We start from the raw sequence: 21,375 nt of genomic DNA, 5'->3' as shown, positions 1-21,375 counted from the left end.
TTCACAGCATCTTTGCTCATTGTTGGGCGACTTAATCAACTTTTCCTTTATGTCAAGCAATATTCAAGATGCTCCATCCTTTGGTGTCTACATTCCACATCTTTGGAGGTACAATCGAGCATACTCTTTCTAACAGATTTCAAAGAGCGGCATACGTTTTTTGCTGAAAAGTTGTTTGATCAGACCACCTTCAAGTAAAGCTTTTAATATATTTATGGAAGAGGTGGATGACATTTCCAAATATGACGCATCAGTGACAGAATGATGCATTTTCTTTCTTGGCTTTGTTATATGGCAGTGCATTTTATTGGTAAACAATGATTGTAACTGTATTATATTGATTCAGTAGAAGCTCATTGCATTATATTTGGATAATGATTAGTTGTCAGGAATGTAGTCCTATTAAATGTAAGCAGTCGTGAGGAAGTTACTATATTTAGATGTGTGTGATGTGTAAATTTCAGGAATAGCATGGATGGATGTCAAGCGTTAAAGAAATATGTGGAATATTCTGTGATGTTCTTGTGACACTAAACTGGTCTGGCACTGTGTGGAAAGTTCTGGAAGCTTGTTGGACTATATAAGTGGAGCGGATGCATGCCTGTCTCTCATCTCACACATATCCTCTCACATCTAATTACACCAAGACCAGCTTTCTTGTGAAGATCACTTATCACTCTGGATTCCAAGCCTAGGCAAATCTCGGAAGCCGGACCACTGAATATATTATTATCACTGACTTTTGCAATCACCACCGTTTCCATGTTTGACACTGACCACTGTCATCATATTATATATTGCCACTGAATACTGTACTACCATGCTCTTGCGTACTGCCATTGTAATTGCTGTGCAATAATTTGTATTGATTTGTAAACTTAGTTAATTTTGTGATATAAATATTGTTGAGTGTATACCATTTGTTGGTTGTCTGTTGGTTTCGCACTAAGTTCTTTTACGTATAGATTTCTGGGTTAACATATTTTTCAAACCAAAAGACGTTAAAAGATGGTACTTGTTGATGTCACCATGTCTGGCGCTCGGCATAAAGGGGCTAATACAAGGACTGGTCGGCTAGGTGTCAGTATACTGTGTCTGAGTGGGGTATTCATGTTAAACTGGTCGGCTCGGAGTCAGCATACTGTGTCTGAGTGGGGTATTCGTGTTAAACTGGTCGGCTCGGTGTCAGTATACTGTGTCCGAGTGGGGTATTCATGTTAAACTGCGGCATGGTATCTCAGTGGGCTACCACTATAAATCGGCACCAGTCCGGACTAGTACACGCAGCCACACACATACACACACGCACCTGCATGCACGTCGCTATATAAGTGCAATAATCTTGGACGCGACGTTGAACCAAATTTCACCTCACACAAATGATGTCCGATGCAATTCCTTATTCTGATTTGTAAAAGGTGTTCCCGTGTTTTTTCAGGTGAACAATTGGCTTGCCCTTGAATGTGTTTGTGACGAGTGCCACCGGTGGGGCAGGATACGCTCATCTTTTCGCGAACACCTTGTATCATCACTATTTGATGGTGATTCATGTGCTCATGATGTAGTCGGAATGGTACAATCGACTCTGGTTTTGGCAGAGATTTCTCATGAATATGGAAAGGGTTTTGTGGCTTGTATTTATTTGTTATGATGGCGGGGACCACGATTAGCCAAAGTTGGTGATGTGTCAAACAATCTTTTAGAAACCATACTCTGTGACAATGGCATGTTGTTAAACACTGCAATATTCCAGCTATATGACTGCGGACTGTAAACAATCGAGCCATGACCTGACAATCAAGTGATTGACAAGGCAACTCAGTGACGGGATAGCACGTTTACTGATTTTGTTGAAACATGTTAATTTTGAATTACGTCTGCTGTGTACAGGTGCAGAGACTCTGCTGCTCACAAGTAAAGAAAAACGTTTAACAAATAGGTTGACCCTCCTTGCTGAGATGCATGAGACGATGGACATCTGGCAGGTTTCATAAAGAATCTGTGATCTACAACTTCGTAACAGCTGCAATAAGCCCGTCAAATACAAAGACCCGTGGTAGTCTGGCAGCTAGATTTGCTGTCACCTGGCCTGTAACGGTGCGGAGTTTGGCGGCCATCTGAGTCACACTGTTGGGGGAGGTGAAATCGTCTGCGATGATGTTGAACGTCGTGGATGAAGGTCTTGGCCCATCCAAGCGTGACGTGATGGCATCCATGGATACTTTTCCTACCACTGGACATTGCACACCATCTGAAAAACAACGAAGTACTCAATAGATTAGAGGTGTAACTGATCATTCTTCTTTCAGATTAAGTCATGCCGTTAATTACTTTATGTTGGCGAGACACAACAAGAATTATCTACAACAGAAATATTTCCAATCGTATATACCAACTTTTGACAATAATTAAAAAGAATTCCAACGTTTGCTTGGAAGTTATGATATAAGAGAGAATGAACCATCAATGTAATAACCATGTGTACAGTCGATCGTAGGGGATGTCAATAGAAAGTTATTGGATTAAACTGGTGTGTACAGCAATGCGGATGTGAAGAAATAAAACAAACGACTCAAGCAACATTTGCTGAGGAATGGGATGGACTCCACTAAATATAAAAGAATGCATGTTCCTGCTATTTGCAAACAAGGGAATTAATGTATTATCCTCAGATAAAAACAGTTTCCCTTGGTGTCCAGCAATATTTCAAATTTCAGGATTTGTTCAGTTAAAGGAATGTGTTGCAGAACGTGGACTTGGCTGGGATTTTCTATTGAGACACATTGCATCAATCTCATTTTGGTGGTAGACAACTCCTTTTAAAAATAAATAAATATGAATAATCTTTCTTTTTCGTAGCGTAGTGGTTGAAGCGTTCGTTCGTCACGCCAAAGACCCGGGTTCGATTCCCCACTTGGGTACAATGTGTGAAGCCCATTCCTGGTGCCCTCCTACGTGATATTGCTGGAATATGGCTAAAAGCGATTACACACTCACTCATAATGACTTCAACTTTGAAATAGTCAACTTTCCCATCAATATTCCAGCAACTCCAGTTTTTGGTGCCTTCATTTCACAACTTTTGAGGTATAATCGACTATGCTCTTTCTACGAATATTTCAAAGATGGCTCTTGTTCAAAAGTTGATAAGGGTTACAACATTCAAGGCTTGGGTAAAGCTTTCGAAATGTTTTTTGGCAGACCTGGTGAGGAAATTTACCAAATTTGCATCAGTGCCAAAATTGATGAATGACATTATGAGTTGTACCAACTGATCCCGTGTATTTTCTGGTGAACAGTGTTATGTATGTAACTTGATATTGTAACATGTGATGTCGCTAGAGATTTGCTTTGCATTTGAACACAATCTTCATGTAGAAATGATTTTAAATCAAACAACAGATGTTTCCTTTATGTGATAGATCAGTGGGTCGAAATTGGAACCTTCGTATCTGTACCAATGAGTGAACCACAAGGCTACAGAGATGCTGATACACCACAATGCTTTCAAAAACGTGTTTTCCAAGTTAGTGTACACAAGCAAGAGATATTTCCCGATGTTCAAGGAAAGTAGGTTTGAAACATAACATAGTTCATTAATATTCCGTCAGGTTATGAGCAAGATAAAACACTCTTGGATGTTATGAGATTTGAAACCCTTGAATGTGATTTCTGGTGATTATGGAAAGGAGTTTGTCGCGATATTTCGGCTCTGGTAATAGTAGATAATGATTATTATTATCGAGGACATTAAGACTCGTTGAATTCGAAGATTAGTTGAAGTTTGTTGTGTCGTAATAGGTGATTTGGAAGCCTATACATATCCGTACCCAAGGGACAAAATGTTAGGTATTCCATTTATTTAGGATGAAGGACAGCAAGAATGGGTTTATTACGTTTCACCAGCTTGGAGAATCAAACGCGGACCACATGTGCGACAAACGAATGCAGCATCGTCAAAAGGTTCAGTTCATTGTTCCAATGTCGCCAGTGAAGTAAAATAACGATCATTGTTCCAATGTCGCCAGTGAAGTAAAATAACGATCATAAAGATCGAAATACAAATTCATTGACATGTTGATCGTAGCGCACTCCTTGCAGTGTTGTGTTGAAACACATTGTACTTATTGCAGAACGATGTGAAAGTGTATTTTCGTATCGCGGACCAATGAACTTATGTCACTATTACAAATATGTCTAACACTTCATTTTAGAAACACATTCTTGCAAAGACCTTGCTTTTACTTGCCATGTCAGCAGATCTACTTTAAATGTGAATGCCTTCAGGACATCTTTACTTTCTAAGATATGGACATCATCATTAGACAGGAATATCTCGTGGAATGTCATATAATCTGTACCCTACCTTTCTCCAGAGAAACCACACATTTCCCAGAGTGGAGCACGCTGAAGCCGTCTCCAAAGCCAAGACCGAAGGTCGCTATTGTCTCCTTCCCGTGTGTCCTAATAAATGATAATTTCAGAGTTCCAGACCTCAAAGGTGGGTTCTAGGATGCTATGTAACTGCTGGACAGGAATTAACAAGATATAAGCACCGATCGGATTCCTGGTTAGAATACAATTTAATTCCTAGCAATCTATGCTTGTTGTACAAGGCGACATGTAAGTGGATCAGTTGCTTCACGATACATACGTTTCTTCTCTGCAACGCACAATATTTCACTCGGGTGTAAAACGATATCAATTTTTTCTATTTCTTTTTTAAAAATCCCCCAAACCTTCCCATCCCCAACACCAGAATTACATGTATGTGTTGTCATATCCGACGACCCTGCCCTGGGGTAGTTGTTTGATGAGGGTGGGGCGGGCTCGCCACGAGAGAACGGGTCTGAGGCCCTGGGACTCCACCAACTCAGTATTCTCTATGCTGCCATCTGAAGACACAGAACATGCAATAAACACACTGCCATGGAACCACGGAGGGCGCTACTGAGTCAACCAATTGCTTGCATGAAACCATAAAATCATTTGTTTAATATATTTTCACCCAGTTTACATAGTCATTGAACTTACGGATGTCTGGAATAATGATGCACTGTATGCATTTTAAAACATTCATGTTACATTGTATTTATTTGATTAAATTCAACAGAAGGTCCTTTGAAACTCGTCTTGATTTTTAAAAATATACTTTTATTAATTTTATTGGTGCTTTAATTCGTATTGATTTTTAAAAAATATATCTGTTTCATTATATCATTACCATCTGTTGTAATTCTGTAGAAGGTCTTTTGAAAGTCATTCATGTATAAAAGTTGTTATTCAAGTATTACAAACCATTGACATGGCCATTTGTTGATGTTAGGAAGATAGGATTGTTATATTCTGTAACAAATGTTCTATTTGGGATTACACTTTCTCAGTAAAGTACAAATTCTAGAACATCTATGCTGGCGATTAGGTGCCTCTCTCTGAGAGTGTTGGTTCGTATCCCGGATAGTGTTCAAGCATCAGAAAAGTATCAGTAAAGTATAATAATTCATTTTCGCTTTATCTTATCGACATATTATCATAATTGTGCACTAGCAAATTGTATGTATTATTTTTATTGATACTTTAATTGATTTTTAAAAATATATCCTTTTCATTATATCATTACCATCTGTTGTAATTCTGTATTGCTTCACTCATTGTTTCCTATCATAATTATTTGGAAGTTTTTGTACTCAACAGGCAGGATTGAACCTGATCTATTCACGCGTGATGGAACACAGGGCATTATTAAAGTCTCAAGTACCATGTGGTCGCTTTATTGTCCCATAATGCCTCACAGGCGGAATTATACACCGGAAGTGTCAGGGAATGATCCTTATATCGTAATGTAGCAATTACAATACCTTCAGCGTACTTACGTACACTACAAAGATTATTATTCGATTCCATTTCTGGGTTAATAACTCACAAGTGACTCTATGCTCCATGCGAATGACTCACCCGGAGGCAGACCGTAGAGCAGAGTTCCAAAACGGATGAAATCCAGATCTGTTCCATACCCATGTGCAATCCCTGACGAGCTGGCAACGTGCAGTTTCAGGCCATGCTTCCTGGCAAGTGTAAGTGGGTTGATGTGGTTGAAAGTATATCTGTATCATATTTAATGTATGTTGGATTTATCCTCTTATTTGAAGTGTATGATAGAAGTCAGAAAATGCTTGTGCCCACAGACTCGCCATTTCTATGTTAAAGAAATACCCACAGACGCAATAGATACGCTGAATAACGCACAGCTGCTCAGTCGTAAACTATTTTAGGGCTTCATCGTGGGGTGTCTGGGGACACAGTGAAACGATGTTATGCAAAGCTGTAAATACATTTCCGCCAACTGATCCTTAGATTGTGTTCAGACAATAGGCAATACTACAACAATGTGTATATTAGATTTGGTTATCGTGGGAAGTTGTCCATGTGACATCTGCCAACACTATGTGCGGCTTATTGTTGCGTGTACCTGTAAGGTTCGGTCAGGGACATGAATGTATTGAACTGGTGCTTGGTGAAGTCTGGATTGTCCCAACCCTGGTTAAAATGCGTCATCACACTGTGGACATCCAGGTCATTCTCCAGGCAATACTGGAACGACAAATGAACCATCTACCAAAGTGTTCTCCGTTTGGCAAACACGTACATTCTCTCCTCAAATATGAAAAATATGACATTTGACTGGGTGCAGCAAGACCCGATATCGTGGGTCGTTGCTCACAATATCAACCACTGGCTTGGTTTATGCCATCTATTTTTTCTCAGCAAAGGTTTCAATGAAAATCAGGGTCTTTATCATTTTAAAAATGTGAGGTCAATAAATGCTGTTTAGTGTTAGTTTTAGAGATATATACCCAACAAACATTGTTTTGATAGAAAAGAAATTAAACGATTTGTGTCTTTTCTGCTTTTCAAGATCAAGAAAACACCTTCTCGTACCTAATTTGTCTTAGTGAGTACATGTTTATGGGTGGGCAGACAGAAAATGGCTAAAATATGGTAAGACCCCAATCACCATCACATCAATATCGTAAATATGATAGCTATTCAAACTCGGAATATCTATTCATTTTTAACTAAGCTTGTGCAGTTTTAGATGGGGCCGATGTGGTAGTGTTTGCCAAAAACCCTAGTTCGATCCCCAACCTGGGTAAAATTTGTTATGTCCTTTGTTGTGTTTGGGATATGTGAGTTACATTGTCATAAGGGTTTATTACGATTTCTTGAACCACCGAGGCCCAACAGTGCATGAAATAACTGTGGCGAACTTGCCATACATCCAAGATCTTGAGTAGCTTTTTGCCGAACAGGTAGACAAGTCGATTTGTATGTGTTTTCACAAGACGGCAAAACTATTCAATTAGATATCTTGATTCTATGACGAATAATGATAAAATGGCACACAATGTTGAAGTTGGCTTGTGAATTCATTCTGCCCGACCGTCACCTCTTCATTATATATTGCAGCAAAGGTTCATGCTTTGACGGTTCTACCCTGGTTACAGCAAAAGTATGATTTTGAAATTAGACTGAACACATCAAGCATATGGTTACAGTTTAAAGGGTGAGGTGAAATGGGGTTTAACGTCGCGGCCAAGATTATTGCACTCTTATAGCGACGTGCATGAAGGTGTGTGTGTGTGGCTGCTTGTACTAGTCCGGACTGATGCCGATTTATAGTGCTAGCTCACTGAGATACCATGCCGCAGTTTAACATGAATACCCCACTCACACGCAGTATACTGACTCCGAGCCGACCAGTCCTTGTTTTAGCCCCTTAATGCCGAGCGCCAGACAGGGTAACAACAAGGACCATCTTTTAACGTCTTTTGGTTTGACGCGGCCGGGATTGGACCCCGAACCTTCCGCTCTCCGGGCGGACGCTCTACCACTAGACCACGGAGCAGTTTAAAGGGACATACATGTATCATGAAATCAGAATAACAGTGCAGTTATTATTGCATCTCATCATTTTTTGTTCACTAACATAACTCAAAATAAGGGATATTTATCACATGACTTCTGATCTATACTAAGTCTAATACAACGTTATCGAGTACACATGCGCTTACGCCTTGTTCATGAGTGACCTTGACCTCCAATCACATGTCCTAAAAAATCGACAGGGGTATACAGTTTGTTAAATACGTCATAAGCCCATGGCTGAGAAAGCCAATTGGAGTTCAGATTGGACCAACCACATTAAGCGAGGTTGTTTAGTAATCTTATGTAGTCAACAGCTACCTCTAAAGTAATCGACCCCACCTGTATAAGTGAGGGGAAGTCCTGAGTCTGACACCCATTCCTGGACATCCCCGTGTCTATCTTCAGCACCAGCTGGTGTCTCTTCCTAGCCTGAAACACGAAAAACATGTCACGACGATATTTAAACTTACTATGAAATGTCGAATGAATAAACATGAAGATGTGAATGAGATTGAGTGAATAAATGTTATTTTACGACGCACTCAGCAATATGCCAGCTGTATTACGGTGGCCTGTGAATAGTCTGGGCAATGCATAATGTCACTGAAAACATAGGCAAAGATCCAAGCAAGGAGCCAAGTCAGCCACTCTGACCCTTTTTAGACGTTTCCCACGACAGGCTTGGGTATTTGGGCCCTATTCTTCCCAAGAATTGAATGGTTCACCCACCTGACTCCCGTTCCTGGTGTTCATTGCAGAAGTGACAGTCCGAGACCATTCCTGGAGGAAATTTAATTCTGCCACCGTCGGTGTCAATCTATACTTCACCAGGATGGGGATGTCCTCCTCGACAGCGTTACCTGCGACAAAGACGTTCATGAAGTTTCACTATTTTAGATATACTACAATAGAACATTAATCCAATTATGACGATATAACCTGTGTAATTCAAATATTAGAGGCGATGACATGACACAACAGGGCATAACCTGCAGCTGAGGTACGTTGAGAAGACCAAATAACGTATACCGAAGACCTGTATGTGTCCCTTTATGCCTGCCTGCCTCAGCTGAGCGCCTTCCTCGGGGATGGCGACGGCGAAATGCCCGACCCCCCGGGACTCCAGATATCTGGATATCTCCACACTGCCGTGACCGTAAGCGTTGCCTTTCACCACTGCTATAATGTCTGTTGACAAAAGAGCTAACATTGGTTTCTGGTTTTATTGTCGTAACTATCAACTGAGTCTTATAGTAAATCTGTATTTGCCGAGTGGTTAGATATTTGAATGACTACTTTTGTAACCAGTTATCTGTATGGATAAACTGATGTACAAAAGTAAAATGGTTTTCTTTAAAGCTTTGGACAAAGACTTAACAAAAGTTACTTTCTTAAGTGATATCGAAATATTTCGGCCAAAATACTGAGAGAAAAATAATCAACATTAGATTCCAGGTTTTAAAACAAAATAGGATTTCATCATAAGGAGATATATAGATACATGCCAAAATTCAGCTTCCTCAATCTGGCAATTTCAGAGGAGAAGACTTTTCGGAGGAACCAAAAAGAACACTACAGAACATTATATTTTGAATACACATTGCTGAAAAATGTCCAGTAAAGGGTGTATCTATATTTCTGTGGCAGCTATATTGAAGTTAGAATTCAAACCTCTTGGGATGCCATAAAAAACACCATGACGCTTAAGCTTCATGGGTAGATCATGTTAACAAAGAAATGCATTTCCATCGAATTCAAGAGCATGGTCCAAACGGAAAAGTCATATCTTGGTCAAACTAAGTCCCTTAACATATACCACATTCTTACAGTCTGAACAAGATGGCCGAGTAATGTTAGGGAATGTTGCGTTTTTTTCAATATAGCTGCCGTTGCGGCCATATTTCTTTGGTAACTTCTCCTAATTGTCGTAGTTCTTTGCGTAGAATTTTCAGTGGTCCATTCATATATTTTTAACAGCAAATTTACTTTCACGCCAAATTGAATGTGTTTCGCTCTAGACTGGACATTCTCTTGCATTGACAATTCAAATTTGTCAACTGAAACCACTCGCTTGTATTTCTTTGCTACGGTTTAGGCCAAATGTTTCCACTGTATCTTCTGAAGGTATAGGGACGGTCGGGTAGCCTAGTAGTTAAAGCGTTCGCTCGTCGCGCCAAAGACCCGGGTTCGATTCCCGACATGGGTACAATGTATGAAGTCCATTTCTGGTGTCCCCCGCCGTGATATTGCTGGAATATTGCTAAAAGCGGTGAAAAACCACACTCACTCACTCACTCACTCAATCTGAAGGTATCATCCTGGGTTACATTTCGCATAGATAACTGGTCAATTGGTTCCTGGATATTTTCAGTCATGTCAGCTTCTGATCCGGTGCCAACATTCAGGCTACACGTTAAGCGGAAAGCTATGAAGTGTATCATTTGAAATGGACCCAAAACTAATCCCAATAGTGCGGGCGACATGCATTACTGTAACACGTCAGTCAGCCATTAACCATGCGGTGGACAGCCTCAACTTGAGTTTAAGACTCTAGTAGTACCAGAACAAAGGTCAGCTCCTGTGCTATTCTCCCAAGTATAAATTCAGCATCATATATCTTTGAGGCCACGACCCTTTTGATTTACCCTCATACATGTTCCTCATGTTAAGTGTTGTTATGGACCGCCATAGAGGTAGAGCGTCCGCCCGGAGAGCGGCAGAGCATTTTACGGGAAGGAAAAGGTCGAATCCGATTTAATGTCATCAGGTATTTATGTGAAGGATATGTATTGTTTGTGCTATGTGACAGTATGTATTGTAAACTATATCATTGTGACAGTAGATGGGGGAGCTCGTAAAATATCGAACTTTGTACTAGGTAGATGTTTTCTTTTAGCGGCCCACGGCAGCTCGTCGTAAACGTTGGTGGAACCTATAACCACCTGGTATGTAGAGTATCCGATTTACCCGTCCCAGCCCTACTCGTGTGGTCTTGACACACCAACGGTCATAACCGGGACGAATCTTGGGTTCAAACTCACGACAAACACTTCACACTGCGGCTGAAAATGTCAACTGTCGACGAAGAAATGATTTCTAAATTGAATCCATTCCAACTTAAAGGGGGGGATTAATTTGAAATATATTTAAAGTATTCGGAGTTGATTACAACCAGGTAACTTACACACGAAAAACGTTATATAAATTATCAGTGTCAGTTCCTTGTATATGGATGTGCTACAGGTACCTGTCTGTGGTGAACACTGGCGTCTGAGAATGGCGAGATTCTTGTCAAGGACGTTGAGATCTATACGGAGGTACGTCCGGCGTCCCACCAATGTATATATCTGTGCGTCTATGGCCTTGAACTTGCCTTCCATGTTCTTTGTCGTAGATGGTTCCTAATGGTGTTACACGTAGTATGTCAAACCTGGTATGTCCATTTCCGATATTTGTCAAAACTTGTTTTAACAAGTACCATTTTCGACTGATCATACGCCAATATATATATAAGTCCAAATAATGTTAATTAAATGTACGTTTACAGCTGCGATGACGTTAACGATTGTCAGGATGCTGGAATAACTCTGAAGATCGTCCAGTGACCATATCCCACTTTGGGTATTGACAAAAAGAAATATACATGACATTCTAGGTAAAACATACCTTGATACGGTGTCGGCAAAGCTTTCTCAGGCAGCAGTTGATGGCAAATCGATAAGGCAGTCTGAAATAGAATAAAACAAAACACATTGAAGCAAATTAGCTTGATATAACTACAGGTAATAGATAAGGAAACATACGCCACACAGCAACTGATTGATTAGCATGGAAATGTTTTATTGAAAAACAATAAAAGTGAAACTTCTCTAAATAAATGAACACAGATATGATTCGTAGACAAAAATGATCCGTTTAACCGTAAAAAAAACTGTTGTTTATCGTAAGCCGTCTTCACCGTCTTCACCGCTTCACCATTTAACAAGTTCACTTCACACAGGCGATAGGTAATTACCATATGATGACGTGCGGTTCCTACTTCAGCCAACTCTCTTGTGTCAGGTTTATGTTTCGGATAGCTGAGAACATGGACGTCCGGTTCCTACTTCAGCCAACTCTCTTGTGTTAGGTTTATGTTTCGGATAGCTGAGAACATGGATGTCCGGTTTCCTACTTTAGCCAACTCTCTTGTGTTAGGTTTATGTTTCGGATAGCTGAGAACATGGAAGTCCGGTTCCTACTTCAGCCAACTCTCTTGTGTTAGGTTTATGTTTCGGATAGCTGAGAACATGGACGTCCGGTTCCTACTTCAGCCAACTCTATTGTGTTAGGTTTATGTTGCGGATAGCTGAGAACATGGACGTCCGGTTCCTACTTCAGCAAACTCTCTTGTGTCAGGTTTATGTTTCGGATAGCTGAGAACATGGACGTCCGGTTCCTACTTCAGCCATCTCTCTTGTGTTAGGTTTATGTTTCAGATAGCTGAGAACATGGATGTCCGGTTCCTACTTCAGCCAACTCTCTTGTGTCAGGTTTATGTTTCAGATAGCTGAGAACATGGATGTCCGGTTCCTACTTCAGCCAACTCTCTTGTGTCAGGTTTATGTTTCAGATAGCTGAGAACATGGACGTCCGGTTCCTACTTCAGCCAACTCTCTTGTGTCAGGTTTATGTTTCGGATAGCTGAGAACATGGATGTCCTGTTCCTACTTCAGCCAACTCTCTTGTGTTAGGTTTATGTTTCGGATAGCTGAGAACATTGACGTGCGGTGCCTACTTCAGCCAACTCTCTTGTGTCAGGTTTATGTTTCGGATAGCTGAGAACATGGACGTCCGGTTCCTACTTCAGCCAACTCTCTTGTGTTAGGTTTATGTTTCAGATAGCTGAGAACATGTGGAGAAAGGGCACTTATGTCTATGGGTCCAAATTGATCAAGAAGGTACTTTTGTGTTTTTAATGTTCAAATCCTGTCATCCTACGACCAAGGTCATCAAATTAACTATGCAGAATAACTCAAAAATAGTATGTGGCAGTGTAGTCTGTTGTTAAAAATTGTTATAATTGTATTATATTATAATATGTATGTAAGCAGTGGTGTGGATGTTCCTATATTAAGATGCTTTTGGAGTCAGTTGTAATTTGGAATCTTCTAGAATAGCTAGACTATCCCAGCACTGTTTAAATCTTATAGGAGGTATTTAGACCTAATAAAGGGGAAAGAATGTGGTTCCCTCATCTCACATTACATCTCTCATTATATCAAGACCAACGGTAGTGTGAAGATAATTGTTTTCACTCTGGATATCATGCCTATGCCTACTTTGGAAGCATGACCAGTGTTGCTGTGTGGTGAATATTATTACCACTGCTATTATATTTTTTACTGTCATTGTTATTGTACTGCCAATGAGGCTCGTGAGGATCAATGTTACAGTTGCAATCATGCAACTAAAGAGATGGCCACTGATTAACACACTATTAGATGAAACCAAGAAACCAAGATGTGAGATGAGGTGAAATGGAGTTGGGTACCATGTGTGAAGCTCATTTATGGTGTGATATTGCTGGAATAATTCTTAAAGCGGCGTAAAACCATTGTCACACACTCAAGATTATTGCGACTGCAATGTACTACTCCACAATAATGCTGGTTTTACGCTGAGACACCATGCCGCACAGTATACTGATTCCGTGCCGATCAGTCTTAGTTTTATCCCCAAAATACCTGGCACCAGATCAGGCAACAACAAATAACATATTTTGACGTCTTTTTAGTATGACGCGGGCGGAATTCGAACCACCGACCTTCCGCTCTCTGGGCAGAGCCTCTATCCACTAGGTCACGGAGGCAGTTGCTAACATGGGATGACTCATGTTCGACGTAGTTTTCCGAGCCTGACATCTGAATGGATGAACGTGAACTGTCATATAAACTAGAGCTACACCTACTTTATCACATATAAAAAGTCAGCGCCAGAGAATAAGTCTCGAGTACCTGCCGAAACATATACATATGTACGGTCCCTCACTTTTCACACCCCTTACCGGACCATATATTGTCCAATGAAATTGTCCGTTTTTTTTTATTTCGACATCAAACACTGAGTAAGCAAAATCAAAATTATAACCATCTAAGCTTTAACATCGCGTAATTCAGTGTTATATTATAGAGTGCTACGGGTGGTGACATATGGTGAGATCAATAAAGTGGTTGTGGTGCTTCTCGTAATTGTTCTGCCATGTTTGAATTTCAAGCGAATGATAATTTTGACTATGCACTCATCTCGCATTCACGTAATTATGTTAGTATCGGCCAATTTGAAAATGAAATCAGATCAGACTGTTTAGAAAGATTTACTTGTCTCCAAGAGTTACTTTTGATCTACCTGATCCTGTGAATGAATTACCCTAACCGTTTCACATTTTGTTGCAAAAGTGGATTTTGTGCGGCCACAACATCTAAACGTGAGTCAATCTTCATTAACAGTACTGAAAAGCCATAGGCATATAGTACATATATGCATACAGTAGCAATGGGTGCAATAGGAATAAATATACCGGAGATAATATCACATCTATAATACAGAAGATCTGTTGTACATTGTATGGTATATATACATTGCAAGATATTGGATGACTGTATTATTTTCACATGACATGAGGATATAAAATGTGTCTATTCGAGGATTCAAGTAAAAATATTTCTTTATCTATTCTTTCTGATATCTGCATACAATGGACAAAGAAGCAAACAAATGGAACTCATCTTCTATCTCCTGACAAAAACAATATTAACACAATCGGATTTTCCTTGATATCTCGTAATGTCTACCTTTTTCAATTAGAAGGTCATGAGAACTACATCTGAACCAGGATAATGCTGTTCAAAATGTCTTAATATTTATGTCTTAAAGATATTTTTAATAAGAATGAATACTTTAAAACACGAATAATTATTGTGTAAACATAGTGAAGAGTAACACTTTTGAAAATACGTATCTATTGGCCTTTGTCTTAAATTAAATATGAAATGATCTAACGCTGTTACATGTTGTTCTATCCAAATGTCATCATACCCACAAGATTGGAGTTATGTTTACCTCCACTATCGTAAAGAATCAACATGTTTTGGAATTTCTTTGGGATTCTTGTACTTGGCCTTTTAAGCAATTGTATCTAATATTCTACCATGACATTGATGAATGCTTGATTCTGATTGGTTAAAAAGAGGTTTCCGTTTTGCTACGGAAACCCCTTTCAAATATATTAAGCTTTTTAATAAAAAACGTGCGCATGAATATATAGAAAGCCTACATATCGATTCATAAAAAAATGGCTGCCGATCGATCACCCCCATATAAACTGTAAAACGAATCTTTATTTTCTCTTATCCACGCTGGGTCTCTAATACCAGCCAGCTCTCTAATACACGCCGAGTCAAGGGCTCTCGCGAAATTAATAGACGGCGTAGCGTCAAATAGAGGAAATGCGGTAGTTTGATATCGGATGTTTGGGGCGTTCTAGGCCGCAACCCTGACTGCTTCGATGATGACATATAAAAAGATTTAACAAAGCCATATCTATAAAATGAAATGTTTATGGAACTGTTAGAGAAATGTTTTATGGTGACCAGAATCGGAACAATTTAAGCTATTTCCTCATTGAAACAACTGACAATGAAAGTAAAATATAACATTATAAAAATTGTTTGAATAAAACTTTATTCATGACAACATGTTGTTTACAAACCTTTTTCTGATAGATATTCGTTGCTATATCCGTCAACCACCACCGTTAGAATTTGGCAGGAGGGGATTTTAAAGTCCATCAGAAAACATTACCCTTCGAAAGTCCACGAAAACAATGTCCCAGCTGAAGTGACAGCTTATCAAACTTGATAAAATTCATTTCAGAACACGCACAATTAAGAAAATCATACAGTATCCACTATTTCTGAGACGCAAATGTCTAAGTTCTGTCACTATTTGGCTTTGGATCCGTGAAATCTTGAAATTGACAGGTCAGACGGCTCGCCTGCAGCCTAAAAAGTCACATTGGTAATCATATGGATGTACCAGCAGGCTTGATCAATCCCAGATAATCTACATGTTAATGTTGAACCACATCATAGATCGGGATTGTCATCTTGCTTCATTCTATAACTCGTTACGGAGAATGTAAACACAAGATTGTCAGCCATTGACAGCTGTGAGATGTGAGTAACCGTGATGTAGGTCAAGTTCTGCCACATCCAGGTTTGGGGTGGAGAGGCATTTATCTTGATTTTATTATTGTTTACTGGGGGTAATTGCTAACTAACTAATAACACTTACACATGTTAAATATATTATAGAATGTTAATTCATAAAGTTTGTTGTAGAAATATACATTTAGCATTTTAAAACCTTTTTCTTTAACCCGTCACCCCTTCAGTAGAAATGATGGCATGTTCGATTTCCAAGAAATGACCTCTCTCGCAAAATTCCGAGAAATGACAGTCAGTCCACACTGTACAGCAGTGTACAACAGTTTGGTAGAAATTAAAACATCTCTCTTTGGGCTAAGTTTGAAGTGTTATTTGTCAACTTCTTTTGAAAAACTATGTGTTTTGAACACTTATCATGAGCTACTCATGACTATGGTGTTTTTAATCTTGAACTTTAGTAATAATTGTTACTTAATTTCAAAATTGTTATTTAATTGTTAGTTAATTTCAAAACACAGTAGGTTTATCTTCTAATTTTATTACTTTTATGTAACTAAATACATACAAATGGTATTGCCCACATTCTTCATAAACTGTAACATTTGGAGTGTTGGAATTTACGACTAAAATCTTTTAGAAGCATGAAGATGTACCTTCTCTATTGTATCATAGTTTTCTAGACCCCATACTTCAGCAAAATAGAGTAGAATTTCAGTGTCGAAATCCTTAAAACAGTGTAACTGCTAATGTTTCCAAGGGGTAAAATGACAATTAAAATCGTTTGGGCTTGCAGTGAGGCTTTGTTGCAATGCAGTCAACAAGTTAGTCGATTTGTTATATGTACACCTAAATATTTGTAACTTCTTACAACCTCAAGTATTTCACCTTTATAGAACCATTTTTTATAGTTTTGATGATTTCCCTCCCTTTTTTGAAAACTGTGAACGTTGTCTTATTGATATTGACATTCAATTTTTATTTATTACAATAGCATTTAAGTTCATTTATAAACTTTTGAAGTCCAGGTACTGTGCTCGATAACAGAACTACATCATCAGCAAAAATAAGTAGAAAAAGTTAAACAGTTGGATGCCCTCGTTACAATTTTCATATATCTTTAGCGAAAGTTCATTTATGAAATACGAAAAACAGAAGTGGACTTAGAATACATCATTGTCTTACCCCAATATTACAGTGGAAACAGACAAGGTGTTATTGTTTCGAACACAAAACTTCACATTGTGATATGTGCATCATAATAATTTACAAATTTAAGTACCGATACCTTGAGATGTACAAAGGTACCAGCATGTTTCTTTTAACAGAGCCAAACAATTTGTCAAAATCTACATATGTGGCATACATTTTTTCTCCTTTTTGTGCAAAATATCTCTGCACAAGTGTAGGCAATAAAATGCCTTATCATTTAACTTAAGCATTTATCCATGACATAAGCTTATGACATAAAAACATGTATGTCATACCCCAATGACATAAGTATGCAAATTAGATATGCAAATTAGATAACCGGAAGAGCGAGCGGTTTGATTTGAAACTATATATTATAAGTGAAGTTACACCAGGGATATAATCAGATTACACAGAATCGTTGTTGTTACCGTTATTAAAGTTTCAATTATTCTGCAAAAGTCTGTTCAAGTATTTTGTTTAAAATAATCCGAGGAACTTTTTATCTCAGCGAATTGTTTATTTTGGTTTACATGGCTATGGAAAACATAAATCTATACGTAAGATTTCGACAAGTTGCTGATGTTAATGTTTAATGCAACTATTCCTTAATTTGGAAGCAAAAATGTGAAAATGATAAATAGAATTCATCACTCGTGTTTTTTGATATGGGAAATATCAACCTCGTCCCGTTAATCGGTATTTGCCTCGCCAGAGGCTCGGCAAATACCGATTAACTAAGACTCGGTTGATATTTCCCATATTAAAAAACACGAGTGATGAATCGTCTATTTATCAATTGTGTCAAGGTCAAGGTCGATTTCACATGTGGCCCTCGATTAAACACGCATTATAACATAATACAACTACTGAAAATATCAACTTCACTTCTAAAATGATGACAGCAATACCTTTGTTTTTTCCTTTCACTGAAACTGTGGATAGTGGCGCTATTATTTGTTTGCTGAAATAGTATTTTCCGTGTGTGTTATGTAAATGGAACGAGCAGTAATTGTTCGAGGTAACTGATAACTAATTATGTATTTATTTATGTTCGGAAAATGGAATATGTTATAATAACAAGATGGGGTTTGTATTTCCAACATTTTGGAATAGATATTAGATGTAATGATACCAGATTTACACATTAATCATGTGAACTGCACTCTCGATTATCGTATCGCAAGTCTTTAGCTTCTACTTGTTCTGCTATTTGTGGTGTCAGCAATGAGTAAACGCTTTGGGTTTTTTTTTCAATTAAAGATCTGCAATTATATTTGCGTAGGCTTATAGACGGTCGGTGATTTCCCTCTTGTATCACATGGCGCCCGCGTTATACGCGATTGAAAATAGGTTTGTTGAATAAATTTGCTGCCAAAGAAAACGTTTTACCGAATTTTATTGAATCTACGTGTACTTACTCTTGGGTGATATTACGTTGAATAATCTTGTTTATCATTAAGAAATAATAATGATGTTTGAGATAGAGCAGTCAATTTGAGGATTGTTTGGGCTATTTAGCCATCTTTTACTTTTTGTCCTTTGCCAATGTCCGATGGCAATTACCCCAAAGTTGTTTTTATCATAATTAAAAGAGCACTGGAACTAACACCTATATGGGCCATTTTTTTCATCAATATATAATCAAAACTGTAATTCGTATTGTAACATGATCTTGGAAACAGCTGCGCCTTGACATCAAAACACTGACAATTTCGTCGGGATTTTTTATTGGTAAATAGAGCGCACAGATAATTCTCAATCATTGTTGACTTTGACATGAGTGTCATGTGTTTATCATCGTTGGTGCATCTATCTAAAATTCAAACAAGGGCGCTTTCTTGACTTAACTTGCCACATGCGCATGCTTCCATATTACGAGAAACTTACAAGCTTAGAATACCGGCACTTTCACCGATGACTTGGCAATGCATATGCCTTTTTCATTTGCTGAATTTAGATGTTGTTACAACTCAAAGTAACTGTTTTACTATTTGGTATCACTATGTGCAGAAATATAATCGTTGTAACACTTTTTATACAACGTATAGGATTTTGACCGCGACGTCATGACAGTGCGGCACTGAGAGGTATACAAAGCCAGCTGACAGCCAGCCACCATATGATTCATTAATAAAGAAATAAGAGCAGGGAGAGTGTTGTGTGAATCAATATCCTCCTATATATAATCTCAAGGTATCACCGAAAGGCATCGTACCTAAAACGAATCAGGTCCGTTTGGAATAATACACCATGTTATGTGCTCAGATCAGTTAAAATCACACTGAGGATAAGTCACCATCAATGAAGTATTCTAGTTTGACAGTGCAGGTGAAATGGTTCAAACTTTGCGTAAAGGCTGCCGGTTAGCAAAGTTGGATGCAAAGATATAAACAAAGATATAAACATTACCTGGATGACTTCCTGTTTGGAGGTGAGTGGAATACGTATGAATGCAAAATTGCACCAGAAACCTATTGGTGCCTGGAAATTGTTGCAGAGGAGATATGTTAGTCAGGACTGCGGCATATACAATAGCTAAATGTCTGGATCTACTCTATGAAATTATGCAGTGACTCATTGACACCTTAATGTTGATTCCTCAGATCCCTCTTTTCTCCAGATGACATCTCTCGAAGAGCTTGTGTACTTACTGTCGAGTCTGATTTTTCTCAAAATCCCTCAAGGCACATCTATCTCAGATGTATAAGCGGCATAAGTCTCACCTACTGTAGCTTGTATACCGCACATATGTGCTAGGTTGTTATAATCAGCACACGCATGCATCAACATTTATGTATGAGTGTGAGTATCTGTTATATATCTCTTAATCACCATATGTGATTCGTTGTTTATTACTTACTTACTTACCTACTAACCCTGAACTGTCGGTTAATCACGCCCATATGTCCAATTTTCCAAAGCAACGTCATTGTCTCTTTGTCTGTCCATTGTTGTTCATTACTATATATGTGCTACCATTACATGATGTTGGTTAAACTTAAAATACCCAAAATACCCTTAAAATACACAACACTAGCTAGCCAAATAAATAAACAAACCGACCAAAACATAGCTAAAACCACCACACTAGCATACATACACGAAAATTTGCCAAATTGGTGTCACATTTACACGGACGGATCTTCAGATCCGACCTCCAAACACACAGGTTTCGGAATCCATAACACACAACCAACTAAAACCACACAATCCTTCCGACTCCCAAACAAGCAATCAATATTCACGGCAGAACTAATGGGCATGGCCTCAGCCCTCCATAATCAAGAATCCAAAAACCACCAAAAAAATCCTAATACTTACCGACTCCCTAAGTGGACTGCATGCCCTCCAAAACAAAAATACCCAAAACCGACCTAAATTAATAAATCAAATACTTAAAAGCTCCAACGACCTAACTGAGGCAGACAAACAAATAACCTTCTTGTGGATACCCGCCCACGTAGGAATATACGGTAATGAAAACGCCGATAAAGCAGCTAAACTATCCCTCAAAATCCCAGAAATAAGCTTAAACTTACCCATCTCAAAATCAGAAATTAAAAGTGTAAACAAGCAAAAAATCACAAACAAATGGCATAACCTATATCTAAACTCAAATAGCCAAATAAAAAAAGTACTCAGCAAACCACTAACCAAACCAAAAATTCTCCATCCATCAAAAAAAATCGACAGAGTAATCACTAAACTCCAAACAGGACACACCAACCTAAATAACCACCTAATTTTTTTTTAAAAAAACATACTACAGGTTACTGCCCACACTGCAAACAACAAGAAACCCTAGAACACGCACCCTCCACATGACCAGAGGGATGACTTCAACTGTCCAACAACGTTTCTGCACCTCCAGCCTGTGGATTTTCAACTTTGGAGGTACAATCGAGCATGCTCTTTCTACAAAGATTTCAGAGAGCGTCGTGTGTCTCTCGCTCACATGTTGTTTGATCCAGATTACAACATTCAAGGCCTCGGTGAAGCTTTCAAAACCTTTTTTCGTACTCACGTGGAGGACACTTAAAAACATTGACGC

General features: G+C 38.6%; 1 protein-coding gene across 1 annotated transcript; it reads right to left on the bottom strand.

Annotated features, from left to right (window-relative positions):
• Positions 1–1,756: 1,756 nt before the first annotated feature.
• Positions 1,757–11,652, bottom strand: LOC124110859 (alanine racemase-like). The gene is made up of 10 exons (XM_046470325.2): positions 11,593–11,652; positions 11,174–11,327; positions 8,956–9,114; positions 8,656–8,786; positions 8,266–8,355; positions 6,470–6,591; positions 5,956–6,065; positions 4,766–4,895; positions 4,367–4,464; positions 1,757–2,251 (listed from the first exon to the last, which is right to left on the bottom strand). The coding sequence occupies exons 2-10, from the start codon at positions 11,304–11,306 to the stop codon at positions 2,007–2,009; spliced, it is 1,218 nt and encodes a 405-aa protein (XP_046326281.2). The 5' UTR covers positions 11,307–11,327; positions 11,593–11,652; the 3' UTR covers positions 1,757–2,006.
• Between the last annotated feature and the right edge of the window lie 9,723 nt (positions 11,653–21,375).

The sequence above is a fragment of the Haliotis rufescens genome, unplaced genomic scaffold (assembly GCF_023055435.1).
Source record: "Haliotis rufescens isolate VD_foot unplaced genomic scaffold, xgHalRufe1.0.p SCAF_62, whole genome shotgun sequence".
Classification (NCBI taxonomy): Eukaryota; Metazoa; Mollusca; class Gastropoda; order Lepetellida; family Haliotidae; genus Haliotis; species Haliotis rufescens.
This window is presented reverse-complemented; position numbering and strand designations above follow the sequence as displayed.